Source organism: Acipenser ruthenus, chromosome 25 (genome assembly GCF_902713425.1).
Source record: "Acipenser ruthenus chromosome 25, fAciRut3.2 maternal haplotype, whole genome shotgun sequence".
NCBI classification, from domain to species: Eukaryota; Metazoa; Chordata; class Actinopteri; order Acipenseriformes; family Acipenseridae; genus Acipenser; species Acipenser ruthenus.
In genome coordinates, this window is record NC_081213.1 from 4,861,969 (window position 1) to 4,885,710 (window position 23,742).

General features: G+C 36.6%; 4 protein-coding genes and 1 long non-coding RNA gene across 7 annotated transcripts in view; 2 read left to right on the forward strand and 3 right to left on the reverse strand.

The window, feature by feature from the left end:
- Positions 1–2,019: 2,019 nt before the first annotated feature.
- Positions 2,020–2,928, forward strand: LOC117413741 (uncharacterized). Its single transcript, XR_004546100.3, has 2 exons — positions 2,020–2,377; positions 2,885–2,928. It is a non-coding gene; the product is annotated as an uncharacterized LOC117413741 (long non-coding RNA).
- A 701-nt stretch (positions 2,929–3,629) lies between these two features.
- On the forward strand, positions 3,630–4,070 carry LOC117413659 (proline-rich nuclear receptor coactivator 2-like). The gene has a single exon (XM_034022893.3). The coding sequence runs from the start codon at positions 3,630–3,632 to the stop codon at positions 4,068–4,070; it is 441 nt and encodes a 146-aa protein (XP_033878784.1).
- Positions 4,071–7,867: 3,797 nt separating this feature from the next.
- LOC117413308 (serine/arginine-rich splicing factor 10-like) lies at positions 7,868–15,314 on the reverse strand. Of its 2 annotated transcripts, none has more exons than XM_034906206.2 (6): positions 15,097–15,314; positions 13,540–13,644; positions 11,653–11,756; positions 11,139–11,304; positions 10,780–10,836; positions 7,868–9,736 (listed from the first exon to the last, which is right to left on the reverse strand). In XM_034906206.2, exons 1-6 carry the CDS (start codon positions 15,159–15,161, stop codon positions 9,451–9,453), a joined length of 783 nt encoding a protein of 260 aa, XP_034762097.2. In that variant the 5' UTR covers positions 15,162–15,314; the 3' UTR covers positions 7,868–9,450. The 2 variants fall into 2 exon arrangements, with proteins under 2 accessions (XP_034762097.2, XP_034762098.2); XM_034906207.2 differs by having other exon boundaries at positions 7,868–9,676; positions 15,097–15,311.
- A 1,878-nt stretch (positions 15,315–17,192) lies between these two features.
- On the reverse strand, positions 17,193–19,093 carry LOC117414241 (fatty acid-binding protein 10-A, liver basic-like). Of its 2 annotated transcripts, none has more exons than XM_034024059.2 (4): positions 18,942–19,093; positions 18,577–18,749; positions 17,882–17,971; positions 17,193–17,349 (listed from the first exon to the last, which is right to left on the reverse strand). In XM_034024059.2, the coding sequence occupies exons 1-4, from the start codon at positions 19,006–19,008 to the stop codon at positions 17,299–17,301; spliced, it is 381 nt and encodes a 126-aa protein (XP_033879950.1). In that variant the 5' UTR covers positions 19,009–19,093; the 3' UTR covers positions 17,193–17,298. The 2 variants fall into 2 exon arrangements, with proteins under 2 accessions (XP_033879950.1, XP_033879951.1); XM_034024060.2 differs by having other exon boundaries at positions 18,577–18,687; positions 18,942–19,061.
- Positions 19,094–20,348: 1,255 nt separating this feature from the next.
- LOC117413823 (myomesin-3-like) overlaps positions 20,349–23,742 on the reverse strand; it is a 38,564-nt gene continuing 35,170 nt past the window's right edge. Inside the window, exons 31-37 of the mRNA XM_034023165.3 lie at positions 23,661–23,699; positions 23,093–23,198; positions 22,519–22,682; positions 22,094–22,130; positions 21,592–21,614; positions 21,427–21,482; positions 20,349–21,286 (exon numbers count right to left, since the gene is read on the reverse strand). Coding sequence (XP_033879056.3) covers positions 21,020–21,286; positions 21,427–21,482; positions 21,592–21,614; positions 22,094–22,130; positions 22,519–22,682; positions 23,093–23,198; positions 23,661–23,699 — 692 coding nt within the window. The 3' untranslated portion in view covers positions 20,349–21,019. The remainder of the gene's footprint in view (positions 21,287–21,426; positions 21,483–21,591; positions 21,615–22,093; positions 22,131–22,518; positions 22,683–23,092; positions 23,199–23,660; positions 23,700–23,742) is intronic.

A 23,742-nucleotide genomic window follows, 5' to 3' on the forward strand; every position in this document is an offset into this window, starting at 1 on the left:
TTGTGCAGTATGTTGCAACGTTTGGCATGGAAACAAGTAAGCTGAGGTATTAAAACATTTAATAAATAAGAAAGTTAAGATTAACTCCAGCATGGAATTATACTTTTTACCATGAAAGGAAAACACAAGTATTGATGTTACCAAAGTATTTAGATCGACTTCAGTCAAGTCAAGCTGACAGACATTGTGGTTTGTGCCTTTATTACACTGATGAAGGCCTGTAAGTACAGTTCAGCAACATATCCAGCTACTGTCCCAATCTGTATTTTTCTTTCCTGCTAAAAATAACAGACTAGTCATTGTCTAGCATACATGACCCAGTCACTTTTCAATTACTTAATTAGTCAAATTTTATTACAGAAATAAAGCAGTCCAGCTGCTGCTCAATCATTATGTAATTTCATTTGTGGGAGGTAATGGACTTGTGCCTTCTGTAGAGGTTATTGTTCATTATCCACCCAGTGTTAACGTGTCAGCAGTGGAGAGTGTGTATCGAGTTGGACAAACCATTATAAAGCACTCACCATTTCACTGTCATTAGGGTGTAGGGTCATCATGGGCTGCCAGGAGGGTCTTGCCTCAAGATGCAAGGGCTTGCTGACAGATCTTTCTTTCTACTTAGAGTAGTTAGGGGTGGAAATTTGTTTTCCAGAATGGCTTGTTGTTAATGGTTTGTAACTTTTAAGGCTAATCACTATGAAACACCACTTGTGCACATGTAGATGCAAAACCACCAGCCAGCCTCCATTCAAAGTCTGTCTGGTGCTTTCTTGCCCATCTTGACTAAAACTGACCTGAAACAGGGAGATGCACATTTTATATAATATATAAATTAATGTCAAGGATTCCAATTGCATAATACATTTTAAAAGCACTTCGGTTAGTTTGAGCTATCTCTGTGACAACACAAGCTATAGTTTTTGAGAACAATTTTTAAAACTAACATCAAGGAAAGCAAAAATACAGCCAGGTTAGACAGTAGCTGCGAGCTGGAGTAAACAAATATGTGTGATAAAATGTAATGGGTGTTTTTTTTAGTTTTTTTATTACTGCTCAGGAAACAAAAGATACAATTGTTTGTGTAAAACACACCCTTTCCAAGATCCACAACTCTCTGCCTCGAAGCACCAACTGCATGACAAGATTAAATCGTTCTCGTAACAAAGCGTTAGATAAAAACAAAAGAAAAAAAGAAAAAAAAGGATTAAGAGGTGTGTTTTTTTCTGCGGACATTGTGGTTTTAGAATAAACAAGGGTGCTGTTTTTCACAAAAAAAGAGAAATAAGAATAAAAATTACACACTGTATGACGTATGAGAAAAATTATAGTTTAACATGATGTATACTTCAATCGAGTTACATGTGTAAACCAAACGTCTGCCGTCACGGGGTCTCGTTTCACAAAAAGAGAAAGTCCTGCAAACTCTCGCACTTCCATATCGGGACATATTCCGTTTGTTTTGGTTACGTCATGACGGATGTATAGTTTTTTTTTTGTTTTTTTTTACAATTATCAATTTCTCTTGGTTACAGATATAATTAAAATATTGTTCAATTAAATGTTATTGAAAAAAAAAATCAAACTGAGAAATCCACAAATACAACAGGAAATGATGTATTTAACTACAAATGCTTTATTTTCTTTATGTGTTTCTATAAATTACCTTTAAAACGTTTGGTCGAAACTTTGTAATTTGTTTAGCTTATTTTCGTCTTTCCAAATGATGCACTGTATTGTGTTAATCATGAATGAAAAGTAATTTTGAACAAACCCGCCTTTCCCAAAAAGTTTTACTCCGATATTATTTGGTCAAAAGCGGGTGCATTCAAGTAGCGTTCGTGTGTACGAAAAGTTACTGAACCGCATTACAATAAATTACAGTTAATACTGTAATGAATTCCTACAGGTATTAATTACAGTACTTTCCAAACTACTCTTTGTAATAAAAACAGCGCTCTAAATTGAATCAATGAAATCTTTATTTGCGTTTTAATTTCATTATTCTACTCAACAACACCACAGAACACCTCACACTCCACTCTAGACCGAAATCTGCTTTCTCTTTGACGTCAAGCGGGTGGCAACAGGCGTCTGGCGACTCGAAAACACTCCCCCTGATTGGACCGTGTCTCTTAGCCTGCGCCACGATTGGCCAATTTCTGGTTTCGAAGCCCTACATTATTCAGCTCAGGATACCATTTTGTTGCACACAGGTTATGAAGAGGAAGGAGGAGGTTGAATTCTATGATTTAATTTTAGTCCGCGAGTAGTTTCACGACCGATATCAAATCCATCATTCCCCCTTCTTATTATATCACATATTTTTTGAAATACATCTTTTGTCGAAATATTGTGACGGAAAAGCCAGGGGGAGTCGGTAAGTGTTTAAGGTTTTTCCAAAGTTGTGTTGTTGATAATATACCGACGCCATATTTAGAAGCCGTTTGTCTTTGTTTTGGTTTTCAGCTGAGTGCGATCTAGTTTTTTTTCCACATGCGATATTTGAAAAGGTAGTTCATGTGCATTTTATTAACCAACTAAATGTTACAACTGTTCACAATGAGTTTATTGAAACTCAAATGTATAGCATTATATGCAAAACACAAATGTATACAAATTGCAACTTCTAACGCTGTTTACTTGCTTGTGGGGTGTATTGTGTGAACTGGGGTTATTTCAAAATCGCCCTACATATTAAAAATGTTTCTGTACAAACAGAAACTAAGCCTAGTTTATTTTCTTCCATCTTGAATTGTATATATTTGTGATGTTAATCGACCTCGCGAATACTGGAGACGCACGGTCGTTATTCGGATTCATGGGTTACGAATGAACATTAAACTCCTGTAGCGTATTTGAGATTGGGTTTATTTTAATTTTATAGGATTTGGTTTGTGGGGTCCCCGTGGGCCGAGGAGATTGATGTACGACTCGAGTACACGGTTTAACACCAACTTTCGGCACATGAAAACGAAAACCAGCGCAGGACTGACGAGATCAGAGAGAACTGGAGAGATACCAACTTCGCCGACCTGGAGCCAAACTGGAGAAAAAGTTTCACGAAAGGAGGAAGCCAACAAGTCCTGCTACTTCACGATAACAAAGAGGTAAGTAAGGCACAGCTGGAGAACGCGTTGGCTTGTTGGGCGGATGTGGGGGGAGGGGCGTCTTGGGCAGACCACAGCAGAAAGTCCTTTGTTGCTGGCAGATATGATTGGTACTGATAGACTGTAAGGCACTTCACCTGTGTTGATGTGTCCAAGTTCTCAAACACGTTATCGAGTTAAGGGGACCAGATCTACATTTTCTCTTTACCGTAAATTATATGCATTGCATGGCGACTAAATGATACCATTTAAGTAATGTATTTTTTTTATAGGTGTCATTCAACCTATGCTTTAAGACAATTCAGTAATCCACATTAACCAGTCCTGTCTCTGCATAAGTGGTGGGTTGGTGGGAGTAGTAATGTTTGACTGCAGTGCGATGGATCCAGTTCCAGCTGTAAATAACTATTACTGCATATACACTGCAATGTATACTTAGAATTGTCACTGGGTGTAAAATTCCTAGACTTCACAATACTATTTTTTTATCATCTCTTTAGGTGACATACAGTATAAAAAAAAATGGGAGGTGGTGAGAGATACAACATTCCAGTTTCCCACCCGGAACATGGCACTCGGAAGAAAAACCATCATGCTGGCAGACAGCAGAATAAGAATCAGAACATTGCTGCAATGAGATTAGCTCATGCCAAGAAGGGAGAAAAGGGCCAAAGCTGGTACCCACTGATTCCTGACGCACGGCAGGCCGTGCAGGTGGAAAGGAAGAACACTGTTCGATTTGCCACGTACAACCAGAACTGGGATACAGCTGTATCCTGCTTTAATGCGCTCTTTAAAGCGCAGTGTAACCAAAATTATGCTGGAGCCAAGTTCAGTGAGCCACCGTCACCAAGTGTTCTTCCTAAGCCACCAAGCCATTGGGTATCCATTACAGTGGCGCCTTGTGATCATAGAGAGATGATGACCTTCCAGCTGAAGACCCTACTTAAAGTTCAGGCCTGAGCTTTAGACAGCTGAAATTGATCTAAGGGTATTGACTTGTACAGGGCTTGAAACTATTATTCAAGTCTGTTTCTTCAGTAATAGTAGGCAGAATAGGAATCATCTTTAATGAGATCTGCTGTAGCAATCAACCAAGCCACTTTGGAAGATCTTGCTGCACTATGCACAGGTTACACATGAACTGCGGTCTGTAACTAGCCGTATTCTGTTCTAGACTTTGTACCGCAACTCTTGTACTTTTTTTTTTTTTTTTAATTGCGCTGAGCGCACTGCACTATAGGAGTTGCATCCGTGCTGGTCTTTAGACATTCTGAATTGGCATTATTAGGTCAATCTGTGTGTTCAATTTATCAGTGTAGCCATCCAAACTTCTGTAGTAATGTCTTATGTAGAGTCAATATTTTTGTGTTTTGATTTTTATGGGGCTCAATCTAAAGTGCCATATTAAACCAGTTCAGGTATAGTTTACTTTTTAAAATAATTTGAAATACAGTATCTTGCAGCATTAGGGTTTTTGGCTATGAATAACCAAATCGGTGATTTCAGTTGTTTACATATAAAAGGTCTCTAATGTTTGCTTGCCAATATCATGCCTATTTTGTCACTGCCCTATTTTTTTTTCTTCCCCAGTTTCTTTTCATGCAAGACAAGTATTATGTAGGGGAGGCTCAATTACCTTTTCCTTGGGTATTTTTTTTTTTCTTTTAAGATAGCTTCACACCTATTTTATTTGCCCAGATTGACTTGTCTGCTAATTTTGAGCCCTTAAACCGGATTTTGACCATGGTAGCTTATTTGGCCATAAAAAAATGCAATCCTGTTAAGAGCCATGTAAATAAGTGTAAAACATGTAGCATATGTATTTTGTGCAGGGATATTTACCTGCTGGATAAAGTATTTTTTAGTAAGAACACTGAATGTAAAAGTCATAAAAAGGATGTGACTTGAAAAATACTAAACATATTTTGTAAAAAAAAAAAAAGATTGAGATAAGCACATAAGTGTCAATGCACTGTGTAGTGTAACCAATGATCTTGCACATATTGTTTTTATTTTTTTGTAAGATGTATTGTGTTCAGTGCAAAATATTATTTTATTTAAAAAAAAAATTATATGAAAAAACTTATAGCTGCAAAAAAAAAAGGTTTTGTATGTATGTAACAGAAACATTAATTTGTAGTTTGCTTTGTATGTGGCTATTCCATTGTGCTGCTACTTTTTACCAATTCTAACAGTAACAAGAGTTTTATGAAATACTGACTTTTTCCAAACCTAAATTACAGCTGCAACACCATAAATAAATTGGGCCAGAAGGTGTTTGTGGAATATTTGTTTTCCTGATTCTCGGTAGTATTCTAAAACAAATTTTATGTGGGTTTTCTTAAGCAACCATTAACTTGTTTCTGAATAGGACTGATTATGGAAGTCTTCCATATTTTTCATTAATTGGACTTGATAGGGATGGTGGAACTTTATTTTAAACCATGTACAATATCTTTTTGGGAAAAAAAAAAAAAAAAAAAAAAACTTAATATTCTTAACTGACACTTTGCTTAAATGTTTTTATTTTATCAGTTCATACATACAAAACCTACAGCCCTTAACTGGCAGCTTTCATTTAACTTCAACTGTGAAATATTCAATTGGCTGCGCTTAAAAATAATTGGCTTTTAATTTGGATCCCTTTAACTCTGACATCATGTGAACGTGCTTGTGCCCTGAAAATGAATTAGTGATTTAAAATGTGAATTGAAATCTCACACAATGAATTGAATAATTGACTGCTAAAGTAAATAAAATAAAACCCCTTATCCCCCTAACAGTTGTGTATTTGCTCTTTTTTTCTATATCATATTAGAATATGTTTGACAGGTATGTATTGATTATGTGACTGGTGGTACTAATTTAGCAAGTTAAAGGTTTTATGATGACTTAAATGATTAATTTAGTAAAGCAAATTAAAGACTTAATTCTAAATAAGTGCCATTTAAGAATTCACTTAAATCCATAAACATGCATTTTAACTCTTAAGATGACCTACTATATACATAAGTACATCAATCTTCTCATTACTTGTATGCTTGCCTAGTAAGACATAAAACATATGCTGCTACTTTTAACATGGCCATGCAATGTTTGAGACCTATTAACAAAATCGAATTTAAGTCTGGGTGGAGTACTTGCCTTTGCTGCAAAAAAAATCCTGTCTGTAAAAATAAGTAACGCAGAAGGTATTTCCTGTATTGAATTTTTTGGTTGCATTCCACTATTGCCATGACACTTTTCCAAAGTGTGAGCTTCAACTGGAAAAATAATGGTTGAAGAAAAGCAACTTATGTACGGTAGACTGCAATTTTATGTGCTGGATAATGTTTAAGTTTTTGTAATCAGTTGTAGATTTTGTATATATATATATATATATATATATATATATATATATATATATATATATTAAAACAAATACAGAATACCCCAGGGGGGTGCTATACACTTATCAGAGGGGTCCAGTAAACCACAGCTGGCACATCAACCACAGTATTAACATGCATATACTGTAAAGTAACATAACTCTTATCTGCCAGTTACATGTTTATTTTTAGTCAACTTCTGCCAATTTAAACACATTATAAAGTACAGTATTGTACAAACTCAGTACGACTTGCAGAGTTCCACTGAAGCACATGCCACATCAGCAAAGATAACTGGCCAATCAGTATTTTGGAAAAAGTATCAATTATATAACTACAGTATTATTTTTATGAAAACAACCCAACCAAACTGCACTGTACTTTTAGTTATTGGCTGCTGTACTGCCTAATCGCTAAATTGCAAAAGTTAACAAACGTACATTATACAGAATTAACTCAGTAAACAAAAAACAATAACCATCACAGTTGAACATAGCAAGGATTACAACTTGCAGTTTCTTACGGAAATCAAGCATTGTCATTTGGTTTGCATGCAAAAACATGCACCAAGAAGTTTTTTCTCCTGATTAAGCCACGAAATCACTCTGGTTCTGGGCACCCCGAATTTGTCAGCAGCGGCACTAACTAATCTTGTTTTCAGTAATATCCCGAATAACCTGAGCTTTAAAGCCAATAGAACGAAAATTAAGTTTACGCTGCTCATTGTGAAGTGATACTGTAATCAGCTGCACCTCTTGGTTGCGAATGAACTAACGATCCGTTTCCTTTCAGAGGTCAGACACATAAAACGACAGAATCAAGTTAGCCACTAGTCATTAACAGTTTTTAACACTTCAGTACTGGTAATAAGTATCGAGTTACGAGTAAAGCATGGTGTCAAATTAATGGGGCAGGATGCATATATTTTATAGGGACAAAAATCCAGGACCAAGACTGGAATTAAGTTAAGGTGTTGAATTATCCACCAGTCAGGATAGCTGAGGTTGACTTTAGATGTGCCTTTCATCTGACGAATTCCTTGGCACAAGTTCCAAAGGGCTGTGCTACATTTGGGAAAAGACAATACAAGTATTTCACCTGGGTGAACCAAATTCCTCAAAAAAGGATGGCAATGAGCAATCAGGCAATTTTATATATATATTTCTTATTCACACAACTGTTGCTACACCCCTGCAAAACTATGGTTCTCGTAGCAGTGTGGTTTTCTCATAAGAAATGTTTCATAAAGAGCGCAACACATTTTTCCAGGGTTTTGATGGCACGCGCTATATTTTATTTTCCATATGATCACAGAATCGTTGATTGACAGCATCCAAATAACCTCAGATAAGATAAAATAATCCTACAAAAAACAAAAAAACAGGAAAATGTCATCACCATATTTTATTAGATTCAAAAGTAAATCTTGGAATACTGGAAGTGATAATATGACCAGTACCAAGACACTTAACAGCATTTACAAACAAATCGCACTGGACAACCAGTTTCTGACAATCTTTGGTTGTCAAACTAAAGCCACAACAAAATAAATTGATTTTTACTTGGATATGAAGCCACAAACAAAAATTGTCAACTACTGGCTTCGACGCTTTAGAAGATGAAAAAGTTAAAAATATTCAGACTATTTCTGCTAGTTTCACAAACCATGATAAGGGCCAATATTGGACACCTTAATATTACCTTAAGGTAGTCCAAGACTAATTCTAATCTGGGTCTGTAAAACCAGAGAGCAAACATCTGTGTAGCCCCTGCATAACTATACTACTTATTCTTATTCTTTCTCCCCTCACTATTTAGAATGAACTTCAATACCTATGCAAGACTTTGAATTTTTTATGTAATGTGACAGAATACACCAGTGTTTCAATTACATGATGCTTCAGAACATTTTTTTTTTCCCCCAAACACCTTTAAACCAAAACAGTAGAAATTCATAAAGACAACACCAGACAAGAGGAAGCATGCATATAAACCACTGCCAAGCAGACCTTTACAGAATGTAGTTACTACAAAATCTTAACAGTTTCCTTAAACTTGAGACTTCTACCACAGGTATTTACAAACCTTTTAGAAAGAACATAAAATGTGCATGTATGCATTCTGAGTTTTAGCAAAAACCAAAACAAAATACACTTTCACTTTATACAGGTTATCAAAATTAGTATCCAGCTGCTTTAAAAATACTTATTTTACCATGTCATACAGCATACTTTCTTTATGTTGCGATTGAATCTTCGTACTGCCAGTTGGAGATTGAGTTATTCATCTAGGACCAGCAGTTATTTATGGTTTCAGCACAGAGTGTGGTATTTTATTATCAAATTCACATTAAAACTTCCAAACTGTTTTTACGAGGTCCATATACAAAGACTCTTAACCACAAAAACAAAACAAGTAATTTAAGGATTACCATTTCAGGAATACCAAGGTGGGGACAATTACTTTTTTGGGAGGGGGAGGGATTTTACTTTCACTGGAAAACACTAATCCCAGTTGTTTATGGACCAGATGGAATAGCAAGAATAAAAAAGAAACTAGGTAAAACTGCAAAATACTTTAGATGACCCATGGAAAACACCAATCCAAGAGGCCTCTAAGAATATTCTGAGTTATATTTACACAAAAGTAGAAATATTTATAAAACAAAGTTGATCACTATAATACTTTAGTGTAGCATGCCGTATATGTGTGCTTTAGATTTGTGGGAGCTGAAAAGTTTTATACTGCAACTTTGTTAGTTGCCCCACTTCTCTGGATGCTGAAACATGAAAAGCAATACCTCAGACTAAAACAAGTAAAAAAAAAAAATACTGCTGCAACTGATCTATATGGGGCAATCTGGTGCATGATGTCAAAAGCATTTTATACTACTTGCATCAATTAAAAAAAAAACCCAAACAAATAAAAACACAAAACCATACATTATGCAAGCCATTATTGAGGAAAGAGGTCTAATGGCCACCAGATTTCCGACCAGCCCATGACCTGGATCTGGAACGCGATCTAGACCGAGATCTGGATCGAGATCCTGATGGCGATCTCAATCCGGAATCCTTCTGAGATTTAGATCTTGACCGGGATTTTGGTGCCAGGTGAAAGCCCTCTCCGGGAGGGGTGTGGGACTTTGATCTTGAATGTGATCTAGCCCTGGAGTCCTTCTTGGCTTTCAATCTTGATCTGGAATGAGATTTAGATCTAGAATTTGACCGGCTGTAAGAGTGATTGTGCCGTCTGTACCTAGGAAAATAAACATGTTCCAATTAAAAACTTTAAAACATACACTCCAGGGTCCAGTACCCCTTAATGAGGATATGAAATGTGATGGAAATTACAAAAATACAGATGCTAAAGTAGAGACGTGTCAATCATGAGTTAAGTTAAGAACTATATAACAGAGGTCGTGTTAACGCAACATTTTGTTCTGCAATATAACAGCATTGGTTAAGGTACACTCCGGTCCTGTAGGTGGCAGAAATAAGCCTCATATTTGGCTTTGCCAGCAAAATTAAGGATATTTACTTTTAGGCCCTGTCCACACTATTTAATTATAGTCCCTTTAACCCTTTGCGGTCCATTGCAATTATTCCTCACAGGTCCTTTGTCGGACTGGGTCCGACATCATTATAGCAACGCAAAAAACACATGGCCTGGTGTCAGATAACGGGGCGGTCGTAAGTAAACAAGCTGGCTGATCAGTGCATCAGCGCACAGAGAACACGGACATTTGCAGAGTTTTATTGAGATGTTATAGTAATAAAATAATGACTTGGATCGCATTATTGAGGAGTTTGGTGATAAAACGAGTGATCAGGAGATGATTGATCGGTATGTACGACTATTATTTTTATTATTATTTATTTCTTACATAGGTGAAAGCTATAGCGAACGAAAGGGTGGGGCGGGGCTGGAGATGCCTAGTGAGTGCTTTGTTGATATGCAGGGCCATTTAAACCCGTTTGACTGTGGAAAAAAATACTTTTAAACAGCACGTCTAAAATTAACTGCGCGTGTGAAAATTAATTAGACCTGACGTGCCTGACGCGCGATTAATAAATGGACCGCAAAGGGTTAAATTTGATTTCAAAACACAGCTGACAAATGACATGAATTGTTCATCCCCGATCCTACTTTTAACTCGCATTTCATTTTTGCAGTCGCCTAATTTAACGTTGTGCTTTTGTTATTTTCCGCACTAGTTTAACATCCCGAGAGAGCGAGCGAGAGAGAAAATACCAAAGTGTCCGGTTGATGGATCCTTTAAAATAAAACAAAATACCTACCTGTCATTTTCAGGGCTTCTGCTTCGTCTGTGTTTTCCATAGGATCTGCTATTGTAGCTGAAACATAAAAATCATAATTAAGTGTTCCAAATTAACTAGCAAATCGTAGAAAATATACCATATTATATGTTCACATCTATCTGGAAATAAAAAGCATACTTCCAAATATGAAGTCTGTAAATTGTTTACTAAAAAAGATGTGAAATTCCATGAGTGGTAGTGAGTGACTTGGTCTGTATAAGAGTTGGGCCTAAGGTGGTAGAAATCAGACATCCGTTGAGGAGTGTTGTTAAAGGAATTCAATTCCAACTCAATGGCATTTATGTGGAAGAGGATCTACAGTGTAAAATGATTCTTACTCTCTGGGACTTTCAGACCTCCTTGGCCTTCGTTCACAAGAACGACTCCTGGACCTTCTCCGTTCATAACCCCTGCTACGGGAACGCCTGCGTCTGTCTCTGTCACAATCATCACGAGAAAAACTCCGCGGGGATCTCCTTTCTTTGGTCTTCATTTGTCCTGGTGCTGTTCAAAAACAAAAACGCAAGATCTAAATGGTAACAAGACATCTACATAAACTAAGCCATTATTATTATTATTATTACTATTATTATTCACAGCCTACTTTTTAAATTATCCAATTGTTGATTCCTAATTTGTGGAGCGAAGGAACGGCATAGCTTTTCACTCAGGATGTACTAGATCAATATGATCAAACAGTAGTTAAAATACAAAAAAGAATCAGTATGAGAATCTTGTGAATTCATTTTGTGTGCTTCTACTAGATGATTATATACAAACAAATGTAAATTTACTATGAATGTAAAAACATCCACAGACCTGAAAGATAAGACACAATCAGAACCCACTTACTTTTCCGATCCCCCTGAGCAAACTGGATCTCAATTTGACGGCCACAGACCCACTTCCTGTCCAGGTTGTGAAGTGCATCCTCAGCATCTCGCACATCTTCAAACATGCTAAGCTGTTAAGGTTTTATTTTTTGTGTTCTTGAGGGGAGAAAGATCCTAGTGTAACATCACAACAGTATGGGTTATATATATATATATATATATATATATATATATATATATATATAATCACTAATAACTTAGAACAATAAAAAAGATAATGTATTTCTTTCTTCTAGGGGTTTGACAAAAGAACCAAGTTTGAAATGTACTTGCTTACGATTGTAAGTCGCCCTGGATAAGGGCGTCTGCTAAGAAATAAATAATAATAATAATAATAATAATAATAATAATAATAATAATAATAATAAGTTAATATAAAAAGAAAGGAAAGGGCAGGTTTATTTAGTTGTAGTCTTCTGTTATGGCTAAAAAGGAATAAAAAGTAATACAAAGACTAAAAAAACTATATATACACACCGATTAATCCTTAAGTAGCTTTGGTATATTTTACAAAACAAATCTCCAAGGATGTACATGTATGTATTTATAAATGTACTTGTATAGCGCATACAAAGGTATATACTTATGTATTTATTGTTTTACAAACTCGTGACTTTTTTGTAGGATACAAAGTTAGGTTTGTTACCTTAAACATGCTTGACTTTCAACTTCATCTTGACCTTTAACTCTTTAAAACGCTTTCCAGAAGAACTTGGTTTGCTGCTTGGCTTTGACCAATAATCTTTTTTTCTCTCTTTTGCAGACAGGTCAAGGCCTCGACTCCCATTTTGGTTTCTTTTTTTCCCCTTTGTATCTTCAAGCTGTAATTTCTCTTTTTTTTCAACCTTTCCCTTTCTCTTTTTCTTGAGGCCTGATCCTTGAGAGGTCTTTGGCTTGTCTGCTTGTGTTAATTCTTGGAATCTACTCTAAAAAGGTTCTTTCTTACTTTCTCAGTGGGGTCTCCAGTACTGTATCGCTTTATATTGTCTGGGACAACAACAGAAGAAATTTAAGTTAGGAGACAGAATTTGTTGCTTTTTTTTATGAATCCCTGAATACAAAAATGTAATCGTTCATACCCCTCCCCTCCACATTTTCAAATTCCCCACCAAATAAGATTTTGTATGACTTAACCCCCCACCCCCCTCCAATCCTATAGTAGCTTTTTTGTTCCCTTACTCAGATGCAGCAAAACAGTAACACTTCAAAAATCTTACATATGCGACATTGCTTGCAAATACTGAGACTGACGCATCAAATATACACACATGTATCAATCATGACAGAGTAGTGGTCAAAGACAACCATTAAAATGTGTTTCCCCACGGGGTCAGACATATTTTTAAACCAGTTTTTGTACACAGTAACGGGGTTAGAAACTTGAAAATCACACTAGCCCTGCACACAGTCCTGGGTTTCCAAACCATCATCAATTAAGTATAGTATTTAAATGATTTAGTAGCCAGCAGTTTGAGCAATCCCTGTTAAACATACTGTTTCTTCCCTTATAGCTGCATGAACAGCTTCTAACAGTGAACTTATAGACCCAGATGAGACATACTCATGTGCAATCAGTTCAGAGCAGATTTAACAGGGGCCTGGTTATTCAAACTCCTGGCACCTGCTGCTTTCAAAAACATACCTAAACAAGAGGAGTTCTGAAATCCAGAACTGGGTGAAGGGCTAGTGGAAATTTCTAACCCTGCAAAGTAATAAAGGAAAAGTTATACAAACATTTACAGCCCCAAAACCATTTATAAAACGTTTACTCATTTCACATACAGTAGATGATGTTTCAGGGAGTTTACCTATTTATTAAACACCATAACTTCTGATGAAAGGATATTGAATGTATGCAAATCCTCTTGCTCGGCGAGTATGGTAGTCAACCGGAATGTAGACATCTACTATTGGTCCATAACGACCAAACTCACGACGTAAATCCTCAGACCTAAAGTACCGTAAAATGATAGCAGCTTTATTGAACTTCCTTTTAGATTATCTACCTAATCAGTGATAAAAAAACAAAACTTAAATTAAATGGCTGTATTTTAAGAGATGAGCATGCAAGTTCAGAGTAAGTCATAAGAACATAAGAAAGTTTACAAACGAGAGGAGGCCATTCAGCCCAACTTGCTCGTTTGGTCCAGTATGTACTAGTTAAGTTTCTACTACAGAAAAGGTCTTTCATCTATTAATACATTCCTCAAAAAAAAAAACAAAAAAAAAAAAAACACTGTGAAATCCCCAAATATCCAAAATAACGTATTTAAAAATAAGGTCATGCTTGAAATGTTTGGTCTAACTGCTCGGATGAAGTAATCCAGCAGTATAAGTGGGCGTGTTCGTTCATCCCTCCGTCCCCAAATAAACAAATGCTAGAAACAACTATCATATTACAGTACTTTAATTGTGTTGATAACCCTGCGTAAATTGAATTTACCCGAAGCTATATTCAGCCCAGTTTTTTTTTTTTTTTTTTTTAAACCTGCCCCAGACTAAAAGCCCAGCTGAGATGCCACATAACCAACACAAACTGTTTTTTGGTATTATAGCCTGCCAGAAACCACAACCAATTTGCCAAACAGGAAACGCCTACAAATCCAGTTTGTGCTTTAAACTGTCGTTGGGTACAAGCCTCCCACTACATACGTTACGCGGTAAGACACACTATAGATTAATAAAACATCTTTCCTACTCAAAATGTGACATCTTTTTAAATTTGTATTCATTTTAGTAACATCTACTCTCGTGTAATTGAAATCACATTAGTAATTCGAACTTGCAATATTAAATTATTGATCTGGTTCGGTTCAAATATGTAACCTAATTAAGAGGATCGTATCAATTGAATAAATACAATCGGAATTCGTTTTTAAAAGACCGTCTCAATCCAATCAAGAAAGACAAGACGAGAACCTTGTGGGGATAAAACTGGTCACCTTTAAAACTAAAATAATAAAGGGTGAGTTTCCATCCAAAGAAGGGCGCCTTCTCACGCTTGCAATGTGCATCTTTATGCCTGTGTGTTAACAGTAAAGGGTAAAGTTTAAATTCACCACACAATAAACATTACAGCGCGGAATAATGCTCGTCTAAAATGTCGTTGCCGGGAATGTTTATTTTCGCCATCCATGTTGCCACGCGTGCATTCCAATAACGACACAGCGTGCTTTAAAGTAGGCAAACGATATAAATTACATTTAAAATTATTTAACCCCAAATTAAATATTCAAATTATCCCGTGTATGTTTACTTATCTTCTCTTTGGATGGATAATCCCCTTCACGAGGCTGCAGAACAAGGCCTACTCTGGCCTGACCCAAGATAGCCAGGCGGTCGCTCGTGTTTTTTTTTTTTGGTACACGTCCTTAATTTCAGTTTAGCTTCCCCCGGCACGTACCTGGATTCATCAGATATATTTCTGATAAAGAGCGAAGTGTTTGGAGGCCGAAGGTACCTGGCCATAACGAAATTATTCCACAAATTCCTTAACCTCTCGAAGAAACGCTGCCCCGAAACAATCGCAGCAAACCAAGCCCGGTAAGGCGCTGGGGAAGACAACAACGCATGCGCTGTAGAGATGATCTGTGCTGAAAATGGAAGGTGAGACACGTGACGTTTACTGCAGGCGGTTGCCCAAATTTAGCAATGCAAATTGGAAGTGCAGTTTCTCAGAAGTTTGTGTGCGTGGCAAAAAAAAAGTAATGCTGCAATGATTTTTTGATATAGAGAACTGTTATACCAAAGAAAAAAAAAAGGAGCAATAGATTTTATGGCAAAAATAATATAAGAAACAACATACTTAAAGTATTGCATTTGAATGCTGTATATTTGCTCAGAGAAAATATACACGATCAAATGCATTTGTTATTTTTTAGGGGAGGCGGTATGTAATATGTGTGACTTAGGGTTGACACACGTTCAGGTTTTGCCAGGATTGTTCTCTTTTTGAGGCAGCTGCCCCGGGAAATCTGTAAGACTTCCCGGGACATTAAATGTCATCAGAGTATATGATTTATTTATTTATTTATTTATTGAACGAAATGACTCTGGTGTCCCGGTTTTTTGTAAATCAGAGGTGGAAACCCTAGTTGGACTTTTTAAAACGTTTACTCCAGTGCATAATGCAATAATGTTGTTTCTTGCCAGTTTCGGGCAAAAAAACAAACAAAATAAAAAACGACGTATAAGGGTACAGTGCTAGCTTAAATACCGAGCTGGGATTTGTAATGACAGCTGGCTTTGCAGTAGGACATCAACAAATGTGTGTTCCAGTTATCAATTCTTTTTGGTCATTAGTTCACTTGATTTCAGCAGTTAATGAAGACATTGAAAAATACATTTTGTTTGAACAGTACAGTACTATAAAGCAGACCTCCCCTTCTACATTGGTCTGAATCACCCCAGTGTTTTCAGTGCTCCACATGGTGATGCTTTAGAGGAACTATTAAAAAGTAAAAGTTGTAACTATTAAAAAGTAACTTAAGTGGACTGTCAGTCATTTATTTTGTGTTCATCTTCCAGGACATTTTGACATTTATTTTTGGCTTCTGAACCGGTTGGCCAGAGGCACCCTTTCTTTAAAATATGCTGCATATTAAGTTCAACTTGCATCAAATAGCGAGAGTAGCTTGTATAAATAAGTGATGTTGTTCTTTGATCTTGTACCTATTAATAATTCTTTGAAACTGTCTACCTGCAGCATACTGGAGCAGTTCCCTGCTTATTGATACTGTGTCTGCATGGAGCAATCTGGAGGATAGTGGATCCACTGCTGATGGGCAAAGCAATGAACCAAACTAGGAGGTACTGGGATAAAGGTTTGGGGCTGATTTTAAAAGCCCCTTTCTCCAAAGAGAAAATTACTTGACATTTCATAGTGCATTTAGTGGGCCCACAAACATTTTGCATAGGCATTCATTGAACCCTTACGCTAAAGCAGGCCCCAGTCCCAGTTCGTGTTTAACTTATTTTTTTTTAAAGATGCATGTTTTGAAATACCTGACTCTCTTCAGAGTTTAAGCTGCTGCTAAGATCATTACTTATCATGCACATTGACTAATCCCAGCAGAACTGTCCCTTTTCATTCTTAGAAATGAAGCGGTTTAACAAAATGTCACTAGGGGTGTGCGGCAGTCATTTCTGTCTCCTTTAAAACTGAGATTTTTGTGTGAGAATTTGCATTTTTAAAACAAAAATACACAGTTCCACAGTTGCTGAGGGTGCAGAAAATGCAGTTCATCTCTAAAACCACCTCACAATTAACCAAGACTGATAAATACTGACACATACAGGATATTAAACAGGTAGGAAGCTGTTTTGAACATGTACATAACACAAAGTAACCTAATGATCTTCTATTACATATCTGAAGATTAAGAAAAGAGGTGGATTTTAACAATTAAGATGGCATTTTAATTTGTCCCACTGCAGTATGTTCAGTGGGGAAGATGGTGTGCTCTTTTTTTCCTGTATTAATAATCTCAAACACATATCTTTGCTGTATAAACATCAATATGTTTTATTTTGAGTTTTTACAGGTTGATTTATTAGGTTACACAGTTGTCCATTTCTTCAGTACAGGAGGTCTGTTGTGTTGGGGTCAAACCTTTCGGCTCTTTCTGGTGAGGGTAGCAGAGCCAATTGTTATTTTCTGAAACAAAAGAAAATATAAAAAACATGACACTCTCAGGTCAACACAGGCCGACACCAGACACGCTATCTGAATTGTTACAATGAATTGATCTAAAAACTAAATAAAATTAAGCTGCATTGCTCTGGTATTTGGCCATTGTTTTTGTAATAATATAGGCCTTGATGAATGCCTTGCTTATTGTTAATTCCCCCATTTGTATGCACAAAATCTACCATCTTAAGAAAAGTTGTTTGTATGGTTACAATATATCATAGTTTTGAATGAATCTAGCCTCTTGGTTTTTTTTTTAAGTTGCTTGACTAATGCTTTCTTTATTATCTCTTCATCTTCTCTAATAATCCCTTTATGGTGTGTCACACGCATAACTAATGGTGATTGGTCTGCATTGCTGGAAAGCAGGTCCAAGTTCCATATGTCAATAAAACTCTAAAGCAGGTGTGGCTCAGCCATGCTTTTTCAACAGAGCTGGGAAGGTTATAGCAACTTTTCAAAAAGCTGGATTTCATCTCTATTGTTTAATAGTACCAACCTCAACCATCTCGCCCTCCTGGATCTCCTGGATGTGGGAGAACTTCTCTGTTTGGCACACAAGCTTCCCCCCATCCAAATTGACAGTACACTGTAAAGACAAGCATGGATTACGCACCCTGCCACCTGGGGTGTATACTGCATGACCACTTTATTTGGACTTGTGTACCCAGTTGGATTTGGCACCTCCTGGTGTGGGGCATGTTCTCCGGGTATACCTTGGTTTCGATTACTCTGGAAGGCTGAATGAAAGCTTAATAGTTTACTTAAGCATCGTTGCGGATGAAACCCCCCCAACAATCCTGTACTTGTAACCTGAAGGTGATAGCATAGCTACTTTCAAGACGATTATGCCTCCATGCACTGTGCCAGAATTGTGTGTGAATGGTTTTAGGAGCAAGATTCTAAGCATCTTCCATGGCCACCACAATCCCCGGACCTCAATGATGATAGTCGATAGCTCCTCTTCCCCTTCCTGTGTGCATCAACTGCATGAGATATTAATGACTGAATGGATAACATCCCTCAAGAAACCTTGAGGAGTCTATGTCACTTTGTGTAAAGGCTGAGACAAGGGCAAATGGTTATGTTTTAATGAGTTTGGTTAAAACAAAAAAAAAGATTACTGTTTGCACTTCAAGGCTCTTGTCTCAATATGAGCCTTAGCGTACTGTACTATGCTATAGAAAGCCATACCTTGAGCTTCTGTCCTCCCATGGTGGTAATTTCAGCTTCCTTTCCAGTAGTGAAGGAGTTTGTGACTGACTGCTTGGGTGTTTTACTTGTGATGACAAAGTTGTTGCCTTTCTGTTGGATTTCAATGACTGGTTTCACATCTTTTGCAATCTTAATAATATCTTCCGGTAGGGCTACAAAACAGATAAAAAATCTTTTTTTTTTTTTTTTTTTTTTTTAGTACTGTTCAACATTACCTTACATTTTACAATAAAAAACCAAATAAATACATATATCATTATTTATATATCTAGCCTTCTGTGTATCTTTTATACCATAAGAAACAGGGTGAACCATACATATTAACTTATAGACAAATGACTTACAGATGGCTCGCAGGAATTCTTCAATGTTCTCCTGAAGGTAAACTTGCCATGTTCCATTGAAAGCCATTGTCACAGACAGCCAGTTAGTCAGTCACTCTCCAGTAGGTAGCTGGTTATGGCAGTTGTTATCTGCAAGGCACTGTGAGCGAGTGAGGGATTTCCCAGTAATATTTATACCAGCAGGGCAAGAAGGTCACTCTTCAGCCTAATTATTAACTGTGGAGTCAATCAATATATTGTATATATATATATATATATATATATATATATATATATATATACATGTTTTTTTTTCACTATATAATGACTTATTTAAATAACCTGAAGTTCAGTCACATTAGCCCTATCTAGATTGGGGCTAAATTGGGTTTTGAAAGTGTAAGCAATCAGAAACCATTTAAATCAATCTTTTCCATTCAAAGAGTAAGTAGCGGGGTTCAGACAAATATAGTGTTATATGTCCCCATGTGCTGCTACAACTCTTTGAATAAAGTACCTGTCATTTTTCTTTTCATTGTTAACGTCCTGACAACTTTTTACACTTCTGACTTTAAAGTCTGCTTCAAAGCTCTTTTCAGAATGTCTGCAGTGTGGAGAGCCTCTATGGACAGCCAGGCAGGCATAGATTTAACCCAACAAGCCAACAGTGACTTGTTTGTTATCGAGGGATATGTACCTCAATGATATTATCACCTCAGTGAAGTGAAGCCTCTCTTCCAATATTGCCCACACAGTGGAGTCCACACTTTGGAGGTTGTTCTTTGGAGACAATCTGTTCAGTCTTGGATAGGGAAGCCTCTGCCAACCAAGCACCTACTGTCAGCCCATCGTGACTAAAACTGACTTTCAAAGGGAGATGCAGCTTATATATATATATATACACAGTATATATATATATATAAAATATATGCCAAGTTTTTAATTTGCTTAACCAATTAATCAGTCACCCAAGCCCACTAAACAAATATGCCACATGTGGCAGATGTTTCTGTATAATGTTAACTTTACAAATGGATAGCAACGCATTACATTTTAAAAAGTATTATTCCTCTGCTGGATTAACATGGTGTTGAATATAAAAAAGCTGAGACTGAAAAGCATGTAGTTTGAATACTGAACTTCAGAATGACAAGAGAAGAATCGATAGCATTACTCCACTGTTTGAACAGTGGTGGGGTAAATGACATCGAGGTGAATTTATTGTTTGATTTAACCAAAGGATGAACTTACTTTTCATCCAGATCTATACAACATGAGCAAATAAAGTAACAGCAGACACATTTAAGAAGGTCATTACTTTTATTCCAACTTTATGGGAATTTCATCTGATTTTTGCTGTTTAACAGAAAAACCCTTTGAAGAAGGAAAAAAAAGTATATTTTTGCATACAAAAACGGAACCCGTTGATTTGAAAGACACCAGCTTTATTTGCATGTGTATAACAATGGCTTCTGTCCGTATGATGACAAAATAAACAGTAGCAAGCAAGGTCGATAGCAGATGAACCAGTCTTTACAACAGCGTTAATAGGCTTGAACAGAGGAAACAATGCATAGATTACATTAATGTAAAGGCAGACTGCATGATTTCCAAATCCTCATTGAGTGCAATATAGCTGTGATAGCAAGGCCTTTTTATTTTAACAATCGACAATATAGTTACTAATTGAATTCTGAACACAAATTCATGCAGACTTCAACTACCAGTATTGTATCTGTTCTTAATATTAAAAAAAAAAAAAAAAACTACCCAGACTCACACTTCTAAACAATGCATTCCTTATAGCTGCTCATGGCTCTAGATTTAACTGGTAAGATCAAATTATTTAGATCTGGCTTTTATAAAAGCTGGAGACAGCGGACTTCTTCTGATAGACTTCTGCCAGTAGTTTAACATCGGGGCTGAAGAAAGATAAATACTTATATTTTATTGACTTTAAGTTTAGTGAAATAGGTAGTTATATTAAAAATTTGTTTTGTCCAGCAGCAGAATCTGTTGCCTTAGTGCCAGTAATAATCCTGCTGGTCGTAACATCAGCCTTTATAAACGCAGTCCTGCTTGACTTCCATTTTTTTTTTCTATATTAGTACTTCTCCTTGTTTGGGCGTCTCCCCATGCTTGTACACACTGACAGTGACGGACACGGTTTCAGAGCCATGTTTGTTTCGGGCGAAGACGCTGTATTTGCCAGAGTCTTCTGTGGTCACTGTGTTGATGGTGATGGTGCTGCCAACATTGTCCTTTGTGATATTGTACTGGCCTCCCATGACGATTTCTCTGTCATTCTTCAGCCAAAACACCTCAGGGGAGGGATCTCCAGAGGTGAAGCAGGTGAGACACAGGGACTGTTCCAATTGGACAGAAATGGAAATATCACTTAATATAGAACCTTGAGTTATTCAAAGAATAGCTTTTAAAACATATCCCCCATGAATGTCATGATAACACATTATGTGAAAATATAAAATGAACAACATTAAAATACCTTATCTTCCATAATAGCCACCACATCGGGCAAACCCTTGGTCACCCTTGCACGATCTGAAATAAAAACACACTAATTGTAGTTTGAAACAAAACACAGTAACAAACAAGACTGCAATTATAAAAAAATAAAAAAAAATTAGATGATATTAAAATCATAACTCACTCTTATCAGCGATATCTGCTTGCCTACGGAACAGAAACCACAGACAACATAAATTTCTAGTTTTATTAACAGCCATCGCTATCGGTATCTAATCCAATCTCTTCTGGTGCCACAGACACTTAAACAATTTCTGTGTAATGCAATTCATAAAGCTGCACTGTATATTTATATTTTTATTAAACCCACATTGTTTGGTATTAAATCCAAGTGGCATCAGTTAACATGTTGGCAAAAAATAACATTTGACCATGTGTTATTACAGCATGAAAAAAATAATAAGGTTAGTAACGTGTTTCTTTTATTAGCAGGAACCCTACAGTCCAAATATCGTTTACAGTTTATACTATGCATTTGCTTGTCTTTTTTACAATGCTTTACCATCTGTTATTATCATGCATTACTGTGCTTTACTACACTTTGCTTTACAACAGTAAATTACAGTGAAGGTTGCATTTAATTTTTACATTAAATGTATTGCTTTTATAAAACACACAACGCTTACCTGAGTCTCTGGTATTCAATTAGGGCATCATCAAAAGCTACAGATATGAACAAACGAACAAAAAAAAATAGTCAGTGTTGTGGCTCACTTTTTATAAGCTTTTTAGGAGCTGCTGAATTCGGGTAGCCCCCCAAAACTTGTGCACATCATGAAACAAAAACAAATACACAAAATGCTCGGATTCAGAGTACATACAGTACCTGAGTACCCACTGTCAAATCTGTGAGACCGTATTTAACTATATCCTATTGCTTCAGCTCTGTAGACAACAATACTGTACTGTAAATGCAAAATACTGTTTGGCTGGGGATAATATTTTGTGTTACAGCATTGCTGCCACCCTGGCTTGGAGGTCTGGCTAATGCTTGGGCCTTAGCTCTAGAATACAAAACACCCAAGCACAAAACCAAGCCTTTGATTAATACCTTGTCCAGACAAGTCAAGGGTTCTTTTGTGCGTCTCTCTGCCGTCAAACATCTCCAGAGTGTATTTGCCCTTGTTAGCCTCAGTGGGGCTAAAGATCTCGATCCACACCTTCTGTATGCTGCTCCCAGTCTTTGTTCTCTCTTCCCCATCAATCCTCTTCTCTCTTAATAGAAGATGCGGTTCAATATTTTTGTTTCTCTTAAAATCCTAACACAGGATACCCCAAACCACCTAGAGTCCTAGTCAACTATCACAGGTAATGCCCGATAACCGAGATTTGGTTGTGATTAGAAACAGGCTTTTTTAACTGTGGGATTCACAATTTCACTGTGGATTAACTGAACCCCACAACCCCACAGTCAAAGCATTCCTGTTCAAAATGCAGTTTTACCCAAACCACTCACATGCAGGAGAGGTTAATTCAGTTGGAATAAAGAATATCTTTTTTTATGTATTCTGATAAGGAGACATTTAGAAACAAACACAATATACTATGTAAGGAATTAGGATAACATGCGGATGAATGTCAAAAATAATCAAGAGTTGACCTTCCACAACATTTGTAGAACTTACTTGAAATGCCAGCTCGTTTTCATGTAATCCAAATAGTATTTCAATGAGCAATAAAGCTTGAAACCTTGCATAGTGCACTGGATTTTCAATGGGCTTGCAGACAGAGCTGAGGGTATAAGTAATCGCAAATTAATGTGACAGCGGATATTTTTTATCACTCTACACAGTCCTAATAGTGGGTTTTGGAGTGCAGCAGGGAATTGTTAAATCTTTAAAAGAAATGAAGGTGCTATGGGATTACAAAGCAGTGTCAGGAGAGGATTTTGAAGTTAACATTCCAATTTTGGATTGAGTGTGGTGGTTTATCTGATAGCTTCTAAGGGGAGAGGTGTATAGCATCAATAACCGCCGTTGTTTCAGAACACTGAGCATGAAACGTCAAAGAAAAGTAATTTGAGATGGATCAGACAAAACATGCCTGCCAAAACACACAGACCTGCTTACTTACGTAAAACCAGTTTTGAATCCCCATGGTTTCTATATAAATATGCTATATAAATCTGTGCATTGTACTGTATGTACACAAATATATATTTTTTAATAAATAATAACAATAATAATAACTTACCACATGCTCTTGAAAGGTCCCTAAGAACTTTTTCATAACCTGTGATTAAAAAAAGCCAGAATAATCAAAAGATAATGGGTAA